Below are 15220 nucleotides of genomic sequence, written 5' to 3'. Positions count from 1 at the left end.
GCTACTCTATACTTAGACTACGGAGTACTCCGTACATCTTATGCGCTTTCTCTCTTGAGATCTTTCGCGGGTTAATCCCGTTCATCCCAACAAAATTTTGATATCGTGGTCTGATCGATGTGATCTAGGCTCTATCTGGTGTTCGCTTGGATGTCAATTTCACATGCCGAGAATACGGTGAAGGTGTAGCTGCATGTGGGTAGATTAAAGTGATCAACTTGCCTCGGCGGGTCATTTTCGTGATGTATACAAAGTATGTTGTAGACGGCCTGGGTTGGCCTCTCGATTGGCCTGGAAGTCTTCCACCGGACCCGAGATGCAAGATCATATGGCGAGTTGGTTTTGCTTTTTATGTTTGCGCAATTGGATACTCCGTACGGAGTATCCAGACCCGAGACCCCCTCGGGGAGGGCTGGGGATGGCTCGGCAGTGGTATGCGCAAGGGACATGTGATCCACTTTTTCTTTTTCGACTTTCTCGGCCTTCCGGATGTAATTCGGTGTTGGCAGAACTATATTGTATGGCCTCAACCTTATTTGTCTACATGTAGTATACAGATGTTGTGTTCACATTAACTGGATTGACCAGATGTGAAAATTGAGAATGTATCGAATATGTAATCAATAAATATAATAAATTCTTTCAATGAACATGTCAACATTTAATATAAAATAGAATACTTACCTAGATAGATACCCAGATACGGAGATATAAAATTGCCTCTACCCGCTTGTTGGGACCCTTTTGGTTTTGTTGGGGCCCCACTCCCATTTGAAAAATACACAAACGCTAATTTTTACTTTCAGATGTTTAATTCTTTAGTGCCCCTGGCCTTATCGCTTTGCCACCTTAGATAAGATCTGATCAGGCCGATCTCGGACTTTTCTATTGTCCGACTTCTACGGAGTACATAGAGAGTACTTGGAAATATTCACTTCACATGAGGTAGAAAAAGTCATACGTGAGCGTGCTAGAAGCGAGTTAGAAGAAACGTCGATCCTAGCTAAGAGATGGAGTTAATCCATACTAGTGCATACTAGTCTGTATCGGGCCAAGGGCCAGCGGGAGCCCCAGCCGAAACCATCAACCATATTCCCAAGGTCTACGGAGTATAGGGAGTACAATTGAAGGCTTTCACAAAATAAAGGATTCATGAATCGTAGATCTACATACAAACAAGTATCCCAGGGAGGCTATATACGACTCATTATACATACAATCACTCTCACACCCCATACAGATTTATCAAATCAACGAACCTCCTCCGTCCGCCGCTCCGAGTCAACGAGCCAAGATCCCCCACCAGCAGCATGATTACCGCCAGCAGCACTAAGACTAACGGTCGTCTTCTTCAGATCCGGGAGAACAAGAACCGTCTCGCCATGGTTACGGTAGTCAACCTCACAAGGGATCGAGCGACGAGCCGGCGCCATGGAACCAGCGGCATCAGCCGCAGGCGGCGACGTCGGGGGTTGAGGCGCCGGTGGTAGGAAGGTACGGATCTCAACGCCCGGGAGAAGGAGATGGCCTGGTTTCTGGGGGAGTAGTAGGACGGTGAAGCGGGTGGATTCACCGTCGCGAGCGAGGAAGTTGCCCCGCCGACGACCGCCTATTTGCCACTGGTCTGGATTGGCGTGGATCTCGTAGGAGCATTCGAGGGGTTGGTCGGCGTTTTCGCGGGTCGCTGGGGAACACCAGCGTCGCGTGTGGCGGAGGCATAGGTCGGCGACGATCATCTGGCCGACGGCGGCGTGGGTGGAGGGCCCTGGGTCGGTGGTGGGTTTGGGCTGGAGCTGGAGGTCGGCTGTGTGCACGACCTGGATCTCGGGGACGTCGACAGGGATGACGATGCGGCGGGTCGGGATGGTAGGTTGTGCGGGGAGCTGGATGGTGGGGTTGTTCTGTTTCATATGTGAGTAAAATATAGCTAGCTGGAAACACTCGAGTTGGTTCTTACCTTGTGCCACTCCTTGAGCCACTGTCGCACATCCTCGCCTGGTGTTTTCAAAGCTCCGAGTAGACCGTCCCATCGCACAGTCTGATAAGGCAGCATGTTTACCTCCCGAATGAGCCCAATGGCTTCCATGTCATTCGTGGACAGCTGTGCGCGGAAACTGTTGACAATGTGCGATGTGAGCAGCGCTGCGTACTGACGGAATGGACTGGAGTCAATGGAAGCGGCGAATTGCTTTTCGACTGCATCGAGACACTCATCGTCGACACATGTGAAGTCAACGCTCAGCTGTAGGCTACGCGGCGTTGATGCGGATGTGCTACCCTCATTATGGCGGATTTTGTAAAGAAGAGACGCGGGCTGCTTAGGGAAGACATCAAGGGCGACAGGGCCAGTGATGCTGGATTGCACGTCGTAAATGTCTGAACTCGGTAGACTGCAGTTCATAATACGAAGCGGGATCAGCATGGCCGGACTGATGGTGAAACGCGAGAATAGTAGTTCATCCTTGAAAATGTCCTGCACGTTGACCGATATAGGTAGTGCTGAAACAACACTGAATGATGCCGAGGAAGCGAATCGGCCTTGTTCGGTCTCATAGCCGATTTCTGCTCTCGCTGAGAGGGTCGAAAAGGCCTCCTCCACAGTATAGGGGATACGCAGTCGGACGAATGACCGCGCCGGCAATTGCGCGAATTCGATAATGCCTGACTCGTGGTTGGCATCCACCTCGAGCTTGCCATCCACAACTTCCGTTTCCGCAAGTCGAAGCCGTAGGCCTGCAGTAGCTGGCCGGACACGGATCGTACCACTCTTGATATCATTTCGTCCACTGTCAAGTTCCAGCTCCAGCGTCCGCATGGCCTGGAGGTTAATAAGATGCGGTGCCACGATCTTCGCCTGTAGGGCTTCGGCTGGAGGGTAACAATAGATGTAAGGCTGGTTGTCGTGTTCCTCTGAGTCTTCCGTTTCCCGGAAGCCAACAGGAAGGGCGGAGTCATGCCCGCCGTTGAAGTTAAAGACAAGGTTGCCAGCCCTCATCTCGAGCCGGTCAATGAAGTACTTGCCTTGAAGTGTGGTCTGCAAAAAGGTTAGTTATTAGTAGTACAAGTTCTCCTACAAGCACTTACCGAGCAGTCAATCAAAATCTGTGTTGATGATGATTTCACCACAAACTTGGCTGAGCTATCGATCCAGTGCTCAGAATTCTGAGAGCTGTTCGCGCTGACCAGCCGCACCTTGAGATTGTCAATCTCGATCTGCTGGCCCAAAAGGAATCGTAAAGACAATTGGATCTGGAACCCATCTTTGTTATCGTACAGTCGAATGGCTGGGTCGACACGGAGGTCGGCAAAGAAGTCTGTCAAGGAAGCAGCGACATCTTTTTGAAGAGCACCAGACGCCTCGAACAAATCGCGGACATGTCCTTCTAACATTTCCTGTTCAGTAGAAGGAATCGAGCAAGCCACGGACTTTTGCCTGACTGACAATTGCGCCTGCGCATATGTAGCAAATTTGGAAAGCAACCGTATCATCATCCGAACATAGTCCTCATTCCGTCTGAGCTCCTTCAAGCACCGCGCGTGGAGTTCTAACATGCTTCCTTCCAGAACAATCCAGTACTTGGAGCCGTAGAAGGGGGCCATCCGATGGAAATAAGAAGCAGCAGACTCGTAGTCTTTTCGGCGGTATCGTAAAATAGCAATTTCAGCCAGAGCCTGTTCAACGGCGTTGACACGGTTGGCTGCCATATGATGGCGGATCAAACGGTCTGTGAGATCTTCATAGAGAAACAGGAAGGCTTCTTTTGACTTTAATGCGGCCTTCAGGCCAGAAAGCTCGACGCCTACAAGCGACGCTTGCTTCTTCTTGAAAGGTGTCTGTGACTCTTCATAATCGCCGTCCAGCGAGATCTCCGCCAGGTCACTTGCCCCAGAGCGATATCGATCATCAAACAGAAGACCGAGATCATTCCAGTTCTCAGCCCAGCCTCGTCTGCGAGCAATCTCCTCGAGGGATCGCCGAGCTAGAAGAAGCAATTCCGCCCTTCCAGATGCCAGCTGTTCAGAACCAGTCTTTTGCGTCGGAATAGGCATGGGCTTAGGGTGTTCCATGGTTGATCGCCGCTGAAGCAAACCCACACTGTCAGAGATATCCTGAGTCACTGGCCTGCCAGGTCGGGCGCCAGGTGGGCCTATGAGGGAACTAGAGCGACGAGGCACATCGGCACGGGAATCTGACATCGTGACAGCAGCGGCTTCACTCGATTGTGCAACGGCATGAAGAGAGGATTCGGGGAGCATGAGGGTCGGAGTAGAGGTTTGGCTCAGAATTTGGAAAGCTGCCGAAAATGCCCACACGGAGACTAGATTGTTGATAATATCCGTCTTGCCATCATGGACTACATCCGCTAGACCGCATTCAAGATCATAGCGGAGGGTACGTGCAGCTAAACCGATGAATTCAGTTGCTCTTCCACAAATTTCAGCTAGCAGAATGAGATTTTCGGGCTTCTTGCCTGATCGCGCTGCGTTGCCGTCTGCCGCAGTTTCGCTGCCGGCCAATGATGGAGCTCTCGCAGCTCGGAGTAGTAGAGTCAGTTGACGAAAAAAGATGTATGTGCGGAAATCGAAGATGGAGATATCGCTTGCCAGGATCATTTCCCGGTAGGACATCTTGTTAGCGTTAAATGGGAAATCCTCCGGCTGAATCTCCGAAAAGAGAGTCGCGTCATCGTCGCTGGCATCGGAAGTCCCCGTCTCCAATGCCTTCTTGGCCATCTCGGCCCAGTCCTTACTGGTGATCGAGAGTGCACCACCGTGTTGGTCGCCACTCCCATCGAGCTGGTCTCGAATGGCCGCATCCAAGCCAACAGCTAGCTCATCGTATCCAGCCAGCGCATCTTCGAACAGGCCCACATTCTCGAACCCCCTAGCAAGACCTTCCTTAAGGATGAAGAACGTGCAGAAGTTCCAGCCAGGCAAATTGCGCTGAGAGTCTTTCTCCTTTATATCCTCCTCATATTGCGCCACACGTAAATCAAATGAAGCTAGGATGCCATTCTTCATTTTATCAATCAAGTCCTCCAATTGCTCGGCCAATTCAGGGGACTTGGTCCCCGGCTTCGGCAGACGCAGTTGCGCCACACGATCCACAGCAGACTTGGACGATCCGTTAAAGTCAGCCTTCGCCTTTTCTAGCACCGTAGTCGAACCACGGCCCCATTTGGATGTAGGCGTGGCCGCCTTGTCCGCAGCGTCGGCATCCGGTACCACGTGCAAGATAAGCCACTCGAACGCATCGTGCTTTTCCTGACTAGTAGTTGCAGTTTGCGAGCTCTGGGATAACGCGTTGGCCTTGATCCATTCGCGAACGTTCCGACGGGCGGTCGCCTTGTAGGTTTCGTTGTCGTCGCATCGGAGGAGGTAAACTTTCAGGTATGGGGTCTGCCGTAGACCGGGAATCTGGTGTCTGCGATGAGCGACTGCGCCATGGACAGTATCGCTCGATGATTTGCGTTCGTTTGATTCTTGCGCAGGTGTGAAGCCGATGCGGAGCGACTCGATGGACCGCACGGGGCGGGTTGGCGATTTCCAGTGGAGATTTTTCAGGGGGAGCTTTGATTCAATGATGGGTTGAATGAGCGGAAACAAGCCCGAAGGATCTGTGTATTCGACTGTGTTGTATGGTCAGCGCGAGCTTCATTCGTCTCAATCACCTTGGTCATACCCGTTACATTGCTGGAAGCCTGCGAAGGGTCCATGATTTCCCGGGCGCAATACGGGAAGTAGCCAATTGACTTCAGGACATCTCAAAATTCAAGGTACATAGGAGCTTTCATGCGCCTGGGGTTAAGGGGAAAAGTTGCGGGGTGAGGGAGACATGCTGTCAACAGCGGCCACGCACGGCCTCCTTCTTTTCCATTTTAGTGCGTATCCCTCGCTGCTTTTAGCATTTGGATCTACAAGGCTTTTCTTTGTTTTATTTTCATATCCAGAGAAGTATATATACATATTTATACACGAATATATAGCTATGTACTTATTGTATACGATATAACGTCTATCTCCGCAAAAAATCTATACCAGGGGATCTATACCATGACCTCACACCTCAATCTCAAACACCTTTGCCAGCACAGCGCCACCAACCAGAACAATTCCTGTCTGTATAGGCAGTCCAATCTGACCTGCCACAGAAAAAGGAACCAGGGCTTGGTTTTCCGGTCTCACCACCTGTGGGTAGAAGAACCCAGTTGAGGTGACACCCAACCATGCCATAGACCACGTCAGGCCAAGAGCCCTCTGCCACAACGGTTTAGGAATATTCTTGCTTTGTCCCTTAGACTTCGAAAAAGATCTCCAAAGCGCTTTGATGCCATCTTCAATCATGAGGCCCAGAGGGGCCGTGACGAAGAATAACATGGCGCCGGATTCCTGTGCTGGGATTCCCTGCACAATATCAAGCACGAGATGCAGCCCGCCCGAGCAGAAGAAGACAACAAAAACATTCATATACCGCTGTACCAATGACCTCGGCCTTAGACCTAGTAGGTCTTTAGTGATGAATCCGCTGACAGATGTCAGGGGGTTTTGCAGCAATTGGTGCCAGAATTTCCTGCAAAATCGATGTCAGTATAGTATCCCGTCCAAATAATTTGCTTTGAGTGAGCTTACCCCCAGAAACCCCGGACTGTATCGGCATCCAGTGCTCTTCCGTACAACGGAGGGCAGTTTGCAGGCGAGTCGAGCCCGAGACCTACGACAATTATCGAGAAGACACGATGGTGGAAGTCGATGAGAATTCGGCTCACCACAAACCCAGCCATGAGGTTTGAGATGATACGCTCAATCCATTGTTCGGTTGAGATATCCCATTGAGGTACTGGCGGCAATATCCCACTTTTCTCTTGCTCCAGTGCCTGTTGCAACGCAAGAGTGGCAAAGACATCCAGAGCTAGATATTGCCAAACAGCGATGGCTATTTGGCGAGCCAGAAAGCGACCTCGTGGAGGCGTGGTCATATCACGTCTTTTATAATATGCTGGATGTGGCGGGGCATTTTTTATTTGCCAGGGAGTGTTGATCCCACGAGGATCAGTGAAAAGCCGAGTCGCAGCATAAATTCGAGCCACGAAGCTCTGGCTAAGCCCAGAAGGCAAATCATTGCTATCCTTAGGATTGATGAGGAGCAAGTTCAGACATTGGAAGACGATGGTTATGAATAGGCGACCACATTCACACCATACGAATCCCGGGCCCAGTGCTGTGGCTACTGGTATAGCTCGGTATACAATGAAGATAGAGCATGGAATCCACAGATACCGAAGAGCAGATCGCTTTGGTGTTGCGATTAGGAGAATCGCAGGTATAAGGCAATGGGCAGCATAGAGAAAGAGAACTTGCAGAATATTGGAAGAGGTTGACATGGCCCGCCTATCCCCAAGCAAAAGGGGGAAATGCCTTCGAACAAGTGTTGTTGCGTGAGATGTGATTTTCTTCCAAAAAGGGGCGATCTGCATAGAATCTCAATTTGACTGCGTGGGGCCCTTACGGTCAGCAATAAATACGAAGATGACAAAATATATCATTACTCACTCCATCGTATAGAATTGATGCTTTATTCAATAATTATCTATGTCTTGTTTCATAGGTGTTTCCTGTAAACTAGCCATTTCGATGATACTAAATCATTGCCTGGTGCATACATCTTCCAATATAGATCTATCAATGGTGATATTAGTGGAATGATAGGGCCTTCTCTTAACTCATCTCTGATGGAGAATATAATCTCTAAACTTGCTCTATTAGGGAATTAATCTATGCCATGCTAATATGTGGTTACAGAGGGAACTCGAGAACATATATATTGAAAGACGGACAATCTATAAATTCCGGGCATCAGATTTCCCCGCTCATATCACAGTTATATAAACCGACATTCATCCATGGATAACACCACAAGAGTCTTTTGAACAACTATCTCAAACATGGAGTCAGCTCTCCACGATGCCGCAACTCGATTCATCGAGCACCACCCTGAATCGCAGCGCCTGCATAAGCTGTCACTCGCCAGCTTACCAGGAGGAAACACCCGCACTCTGCTACACACAGCACCATTTCCAGTTTTCATGCGCAAGGGCGAAGGCTCAGAATTGTGGGACGAAGATGGAAACAAGTAAGTACATCCCCTTGGTCCACGAGAACGTATGGACTAACACTATTGTCCAGATATTATGATCTAGTCGGCGAATTATCCGCCGGGCTATATGGACACTCTCACCCGAAACTGCAAAAAGTGTTGACAGAAACCATCCAGAATGTCGGGTTGAGTCTGGGAGCAACGAATGTCTACGAGCAGCGATATGCGTCGTTGCTGTGTGAGCGGTTTGGACTTGAACGGGTTCGATTTACAAACTCCGGAACAGAAGCGAACATACATTGTCTTGCTGCAGCCAGGAAATTCACCGGCCGTCGTAAGATCATCGCCTTCCGCGGAGCCTATCACGGTAGCGTGCTATCTTTTGGAGATGGTATCCCGGAAAACAACATCGACCAGGCTGATTGGGTACTACTGCAATACAACGATTCCGAGGCTGTTCGGGAAACATTTGCCCAGAATGATGATATTGCCGCTGTCATTCTGGAGGGAATGCAGGGGGCTGGCGGGTTCATTTCTGCATCGCTCGAGTTCCTACGAACGATCCGCGAGGAGAGCGAGAAAGCGGGCGCGTTAATGATTCTGGATGAGGTGATGACATCTCGTTTGGCACCGGGGGGACTGAAAGATATGCTCGGGATCAGACCGGATCTTATCACTTTAGGCAAGTATCTAGGCGGAGGCTTGCCATTTGGGGCTTTCGGTGGTCGACGAGATATTATGGGCGTGTTCAACCCTCTTACGCCAGGGGCTTTGGCACATTCTGGCACATTCCAGAATAACACTTTGATGTTGCACTCTGGGTATATGGGGCTCTCTGAAGTGTATACTGCTGAAGTTGTTCAATCGCTCAATGCTCAAGGCGATGACTTGCGTCAGCGCTTGCAACGGGTCTTTGCGGGATCCAAGTTCTGCGTTACTGGCCAGGGTTCTCTTATGTGCGTTCACGCCACTAGTATAGGTCTTCGCGCTGAGCAGATCACTTGTCGAGATGATGTTGCTGCCATTGAGGACACGGATCTCAAGCAGCTTTTCTGGTTGGAACTGGTGAATGCAGGGTTCTGGGTGCAGAGCCGAGGAACAATCACCTTGAACATCGCCATGTCTGCTGTAGCTCTTGAGGCATTTGTTGAAGCTGTTGAGGAGTTCTGCAAGCGATATAGATCCTTGATTGTAGTCTAATACATGTGTGATACCACTACAGTGGGCCTAAAGAGGCATGATGAATACGGATATGCAAGAAATTCTATTTGGATGCGAGTCTAACAAGAGGATGTGTAACAAAATGGATATGCACATCAGGCATTTAGTTACAACACTGCATAGCTGAGTGGTGGCACGAATCTTCGACGCAACTGCAACAGCTCAAGCTGGAAAATTACAAAAGGCAAGGACAGTATAACTCAATCATGCGGATTCTACATAGATAGTCGTGCCGCGTCATTATGAACACAAATAAGAAAAAGACAAAAACCCGACAGTTAGTCCGTCGTACAATAGGTAAGCTTCACCCGCTCAGGAACAACGCCATAGAAAATATGACCAGAAAGAAAAAAGAAACAAAAGAAAGGAAAGGAGATGCCCTAAATGCCCATTTCCACAGCCGGCTGTGTATAGCGAGCTTTCACAAATTCAAAGCTGTCCGTGACGCCTTGCCAAATCCCGGGAACATAGTTTCGACACCAGGCGCAAATAACGAGAATAAGAAGAGGGATCTGTAGAAATAGTGTTAGCTGAGTACTAGATTGAAAAAGAAAAGAGCTGGTAGACATGTTGTTTACTTACCCAGATGAAGTACAGGTTTCGATCGTTGCCTAGACCCTTCATTCGTCGAGCCTGTTGCTCTCGGAGATGCTTTTGTTGCTCGCGCGAGATCACATTGCGCCCGATTGTGATGTCTTTGAGATCGTCCTTCTCGACTTGCGCGAGGGAAGCCGAAGCCGAAGCCGAAGCCGGCGCCGAAGCGGCGGCGGCGGCAGCAGCACTGCTCTGGGCCTCGAAGTGTTCGTCGACAGCTGCCTCTGTTGCGGCACGGATCAGACTGGACTTCTTCATGTCGGACTCCTCGGTAGTTTCGGGGTGCGGGAACAGCTCGTCGTACGAAGGTGGTTGGTTGGGATCGGGCGCGGAGCCCTTCAGGTAATCCCACCAGCCATCCCCAGCAGCAGGTCGGTGAGGAACAAGGTTGGTTATGCGGCGCATCATTCCTTGTCCTTGGTAGTCTTGGAGGGCCGGCATCGCGGGTATCGCTGGCATTGCGGGCATCGGAGGCATGGGAGGGAGAGCCGGGAGATTGGGGAAGGCATTAGCCACGCTCTGCTGGAATTGATTGATTTGAAGAGCGAGCTGATCGCGCCACGCGACAAGAGGCGCTGGCGGGGCGAAGCCTTGAGCATCCCCAGGTGCGACCGTTTGTTCGCTATTGTCCATAGCTGGCGGACCAGCATCTTGATGCATACTAGACCGACGAGAAGAGTTGAATTGAAGAGGCTCTGAGTCGGAATCGTCGGTGGTTTCCTCCTCATCATCCAGATCCTCTGAGTCATCAACAGCGTGACCAAGAGATCCAGAGGCGGAAGACACCTCCCACATGGAGCTAAGGGAGGCCGAGCTGCTTTGACGGCGCCGTGATGTGAGGGATCCAACGCTGCGGGACCGGTAGTGGCGAGATGGAAGCAACGCGGCTTGGTGCGCAGGGAGCGTTGTCGCGAGGTCCGCGGCAGTGAAACCCCGCACGCTGCGAGTATTGGGATTGGCGCCCGTCAGACACAACCGGTGGACAATGTGAGCATGACCATTGAGTGCAGCCAGATGCATTGGCGCATTGCCCGTGTTGTCTTGCACATCGGGGTTTGCACCTCGAGCCAAAAGACCCGCAACAAATCTTGTCAGTCCAAGGGACGCGGCAAAGTGAAGAAGACTCTGGCCGGTCGTGCTACGAGAGTTATACCGTGGTGGCCGGGGACTGTTATCCAAGTCGATGAATTCCAAATAGGTCAGCATCTTGGAGTCGAGATCGCTGAGTTTGCCTTGGTTTTCAAGACCCGGTACTTGGCGCTGCTGACCTCCAGAGGAGTTACCTTGCATGTCTGCCTGCACGTTGAAGAACGCGTTTGGATCGCTTCCCATGATCTGTTGCGCTGTGTGGAATGCATCCGCTTGGCTGCCCAATTTCTGACCAAGAATGTTTAGTGCCAAGCGATACATTTGAAGCTCACGGTCATCCACATAGCGGAAGAACAGCTGTTGTTTAGGCATGAGGGGTTGAGGCTGCTGGACTTGGCCAAATGTCGGGTGCTCATGTTTGAATACGACAGATACCAGTCCCGGTTGAAGAGCGGGAGGGGTCAGGCAGTTGAGGCACTTGTCACCCCAGAATGTGGTTGTAGTAGCTAAGGTGTCACCGAAAACTACCTCCATTCCAGGATAAAATCCGCTGCCCAACAACGTAACCTCAGTGCCTCCAGTGATGGAGCCCTCGGCAGGCACCAACTTGTGAATCACTGACGGCAACCGATTGGGAGTATTGTTGAGAGGAGGCCAAACCTGGCTTGAAGAATTTGCACCAAGTCCCATGGGAATATTTGGATCACCGAAGCCGTTGCGATTTGAGCCACCTGGTGTCCCCGGACGACTGGGATGGGCGGAGTTGGGCGTTGACGCCAGTGCTCCACCCGCCAGGGTATCCAAACTTTGTCGCTGGGCAGGAGTCGGGTTAAAGAATGGATTGTTATCATTGTTTTGGTTGGGAGTGGGCGGCCCATTTCCATATTGACCTGACATCGCCGAAGGATCTACGAATGGCCGTTCAGTTGGTGCAGCGAATCCACGAGCAGCCGCAAGTTGGGAAGCATTGTTCATGGCCGCTGCGGATGACTGAGGTGTCTCAAGTCGTGTCATTGTAAGTTCCGATGGAAGCCTTGCAGAGCTGCTGTGCTTGCGTCGTTTGCTCTGTGGCCCTTGGAAATCAGATGGGGATGCTCCTCGCGACAGGCTCCTGGACACCTGTGGCGCATTCCCGCCATTCGTTGAGCCTGGAGTCGCAAATGAACTGGGCGTAAGCTGATATTGTGAATTGAACCTTTGCTGAAGACCCTGCAGATCAGTTGGCGACTGAGGTGCACCAAAAGAGTTTTGCCCATTCTCGGGGTTTTGGCCTGAGGGAAACACTCCAACTCCCGGTACTTGCGTCCCGTCTGAGAGGGATGGTGAAGGGCCAGTCGGTGCAGGCGCAGATGGAGCCTGCGTCTTGTGGTCGTCGGTTATCATAATCGAATTTGTGATTGCCTGCGCCACCACATTGTCCAAGTGATCCTTCACAGTGAATATAACCTGGAAACCGAGCTTCTCGTTTTGGTGTCGGCAATAGCATGCAATCCGCATTGGCAGCTCCACTTGCATTGATCCTGGTGGGACTGATAACCTATCACCGTAGCCGCTGGCGTTCTTTGCTGGCTCAGTCCATTCCTTAATCTCGCTGGTGTTGAAGACGATGACACGCTTCTCTTCATCTTTTTGGAACAGTTCATCTTCCTCAGGCTTCCTTTGCTTCTTCCGTGACGCACGTTTCCGTTCCCGCTGTATGCACCCGCTACAGATTTTCACGTCACCTCCATCTAACGGACGTTCGTCATCTGAAGTTGCTTGATAGTGATCACCTCTTGTCCGTGCAAATGCCCGCTTCATCTTTTCTCTGTCTTGCATGGCGCTTGTGCATACCAGACTTGTGTGCAACTGGAGGGTATCGCGGCTAGGTTCGGTGGCAGGAGGAGCAAGAAATTTAAGTTTGGAGATGGTGTGTGAGGGAAGACGGAGTTTCTTCACGCCGGTAGGTAACGGGGAGAGGGTCAATCGGATCGGAATTTGAGTCTCAACACGGGATTTGAGGGAAGTGGGATGCACGGTGAGAACAGGTTGTAGAGAGTGGGCGTTCACTTGAGGTTGGGCCGGGGAGGAAGCGAAGTTGACAGGGAATTGGTACGACGCGGGAGAGCCGAAGTTCATGGCGGGTGATAACGAGGTGTGAAGAGGTGATTGGCGATTCATGTTGATGCCTCCAAAGCTTTCTTCCAGAAGTGACGAAGGAGACTGTCCGCCCCATTGTGGAGCGGCTCTATCCATATCTTGATGTATTGTGGTGGAGTATGGCGATTGGCCGTTCAGTCCAAAAGCGAAGAACGGAGACCCGGGGGCATGGGCCTGTGAGTTGTTAGCAATACACGGAAAACAAACGTGCTGTTAGAAAAACTCACCGAAGGCACAGCGTCAATGGACGATATTCCAGCGGGATTGCTTGAAGGGCTCCAGAGCTGGGATTTCGAGCGCTTTTGGGGTCTCGGAAGTGACCCATTGTCCGTCTTCAATGGACTAGGGCTACTTGCTGCACTTTCAAAGTCAAAGGCTGCATCCATCGCCTTGTTGCTGACCTCCAAATCAGGATCCATAGAGAAACCACCATCCATCGGAAAAGACGGGTCAATATTGAACGGCGATTCCTCCTTGACTGACGATAACTCCGGACGCATCCAGTCCTCCGACGGGTAACTAGTAGAAACCAAGGGATTTTCACTGTGCACTGCGGAGTTTGTCGAAGCGATCGATGTTTGTCGCAGGTGATTCCGTGGCGATTCGGAGGAAGAACTGCGACCCGAGTCATCTGGCGATTCAGCGGGCGAGTCCGCGGCAAGTGTCGGCACTTGTCTCAGGGAGCTTTGGTCTTGGTATGGTTTCGAAGAGCCCGACACGCCATTCTGACGGGAAGTTGTGGCTCGGGTGAATAGGTCGTCAAAATCTCCGCCGGCATTTTCAGTTGATATCTCGAGTTTTGTGGGATCCAAAAAGTCCATGTCGTCGTCCATGATAATCGGATCCAGTGCGGAAGACGAAGGTGAGAAGGGTGCCTGCGCTGATACCATCGTTTTCTTTTCGTTTGATTCCAAAGTTGGTAAATCGCGATCACCCCAGCCGCGATTTCAGCCGTCCACAGCCACCTTCAAACAACCCTATTAAATATAACAATTTTCGCGCGTTGGGAAAGGGATCTTGGAGTAGTGATCCAGAAAATATATGACAATCAAGACCTGTCACAGTTTATACCAGGACCAGTCCCCGATACCATGGCCCTGAGAAAGGTGAGATTAAAGGTGTTGGGGAATGTCACTGCCTTGTAACTGGAGGAAAGGGGAGCGGGAAAACTGTGAGCGCCGATGGCCGGCAGAATCTCAACAAAGTATATGTAATCAGCGTCTTTAGTGGACGTGAATTTATATTTGTAGTTTTAAGGCAAAGTATTGAATTGGATTAAATTGTCCATTGATTTTAAAATGATCCTATCTCTTTTCAGATATGCTTACATCCCATAATCATAGCCCTGGAGATATGTGTGTATGAAATAGACACCTCAGGCCTCACAAAGCGGTGGGCAATATATTATTGCACACCATTTGATTTGCTGTTGACCCTACTTCTCCCGTCTGAGGGGGACGAGGAAGGTTTTCCTCTTCGTTGTACGGAACTCTTTGCATGGCCACACAACTTCATCTCGCTTTGTGATACCTGACTTTATTCCTACGTAGACACTCGGATTGATCGGGGCCGAATACTTGGAATGACGAAGAAGTGCTCTGTACGTGCATAACCAGGATAATGTACAGAAACCTGTGCCAAGCGCACACAGACACTTCGGGTAATCATGGCTCGCGAAAGCAGAGATTGTGACATCTTGGTTATCGGCTGTGTCCTACCCTTGCGATATTGGAGTAACACTCGTTAATGGCCTGCAGGGCTAGCTATCAGTTTTGGGTGCTTTGCATCGGTATCTTTTCGACGCACCAATGCAGGTGGCACCATGATACGCACTTGAAGATTGTGATAGGACTCGCCATGGCCAGTAACCCTGAGCAATGCACTGTTGCGAACACCTGTCAACACAGCATACAATATATGTCGTATAATTGCGCGTCCTCTACACCGATAGCGTATTATAAAGATTGGGTACCTTTTGTATGGTAATTGTATATAAAAGGTACATAAGCGCAACAAAAATGAGTCATAGCATCGATTTTTCTCAACTCTCTAACAAGCTTAAGGGAAAATAAAAAAGTAAAG

At 50.5% G+C, this 15220-nt stretch overlaps 4 protein-coding genes across 4 annotated transcripts; 1 reads left to right on the top strand and 3 right to left on the bottom strand.

Annotated features, from left to right (window-relative positions):
- Positions 1-1250: 1250 nt before the first annotated feature.
- N7519_011545 (putative TMEM1 family protein) lies at positions 1251-5717 on the bottom strand (the record flags this gene model as incomplete). The annotated part of the gene is made up of 4 exons (XM_057298318.1): positions 1251-1901; positions 1958-3034; positions 3085-5630; positions 5684-5717. 4 exons carry the CDS (start codon positions 5715-5717, stop codon positions 1251-1253), a joined length of 4308 nt encoding a protein of 1435 aa, XP_057146200.1.
- Positions 5718-6060: 343 nt separating this feature from the next.
- On the bottom strand, positions 6061-7382 carry pyr8 (acetyltransferase pyr8; the record flags this gene model as incomplete). Its single annotated transcript, XM_057298317.1, has 2 exons — positions 6061-6571; positions 6631-7382. 2 exons carry the CDS (start codon positions 7380-7382, stop codon positions 6061-6063), a joined length of 1263 nt encoding a protein of 420 aa, XP_057146199.1.
- A 561-nt stretch (positions 7383-7943) lies between these two features.
- N7519_011543 (aspartate aminotransferase family protein) lies at positions 7944-9295 on the top strand (the record flags this gene model as incomplete). Its single annotated transcript, XM_057298316.1, has 2 exons — positions 7944-8131; positions 8185-9295. 2 exons carry the CDS (start codon positions 7944-7946, stop codon positions 9293-9295), a joined length of 1299 nt encoding a protein of 432 aa, XP_057146198.1.
- A 401-nt stretch (positions 9296-9696) lies between these two features.
- Positions 9697-14028, bottom strand: N7519_011542 (putative membrane-tethered transcription factor (SPT23); the record flags this gene model as incomplete). Its single annotated transcript, XM_057298315.1, has 3 exons — positions 9697-9828; positions 9899-13312; positions 13366-14028. The coding sequence occupies 3 exons, from the start codon at positions 14026-14028 to the stop codon at positions 9697-9699; spliced, it is 4209 nt and encodes a 1402-aa protein (XP_057146197.1).
- Positions 14029-15220: the final 1192 nt, after the last annotated feature.

Source organism: Penicillium mononematosum (genome assembly GCF_028829835.1).
Source record: "Penicillium mononematosum strain IBT 11891 chromosome Unknown utg000005l:1.0-9366267.0:1.0-9372171.0, whole genome shotgun sequence".
Taxonomy (NCBI): Eukaryota; Fungi; Ascomycota; class Eurotiomycetes; order Eurotiales; family Aspergillaceae; genus Penicillium; species Penicillium mononematosum.
Note: the sequence above shows the minus strand (reverse complement) of the source record. Positions and strands in the feature narration are given on the sequence as shown.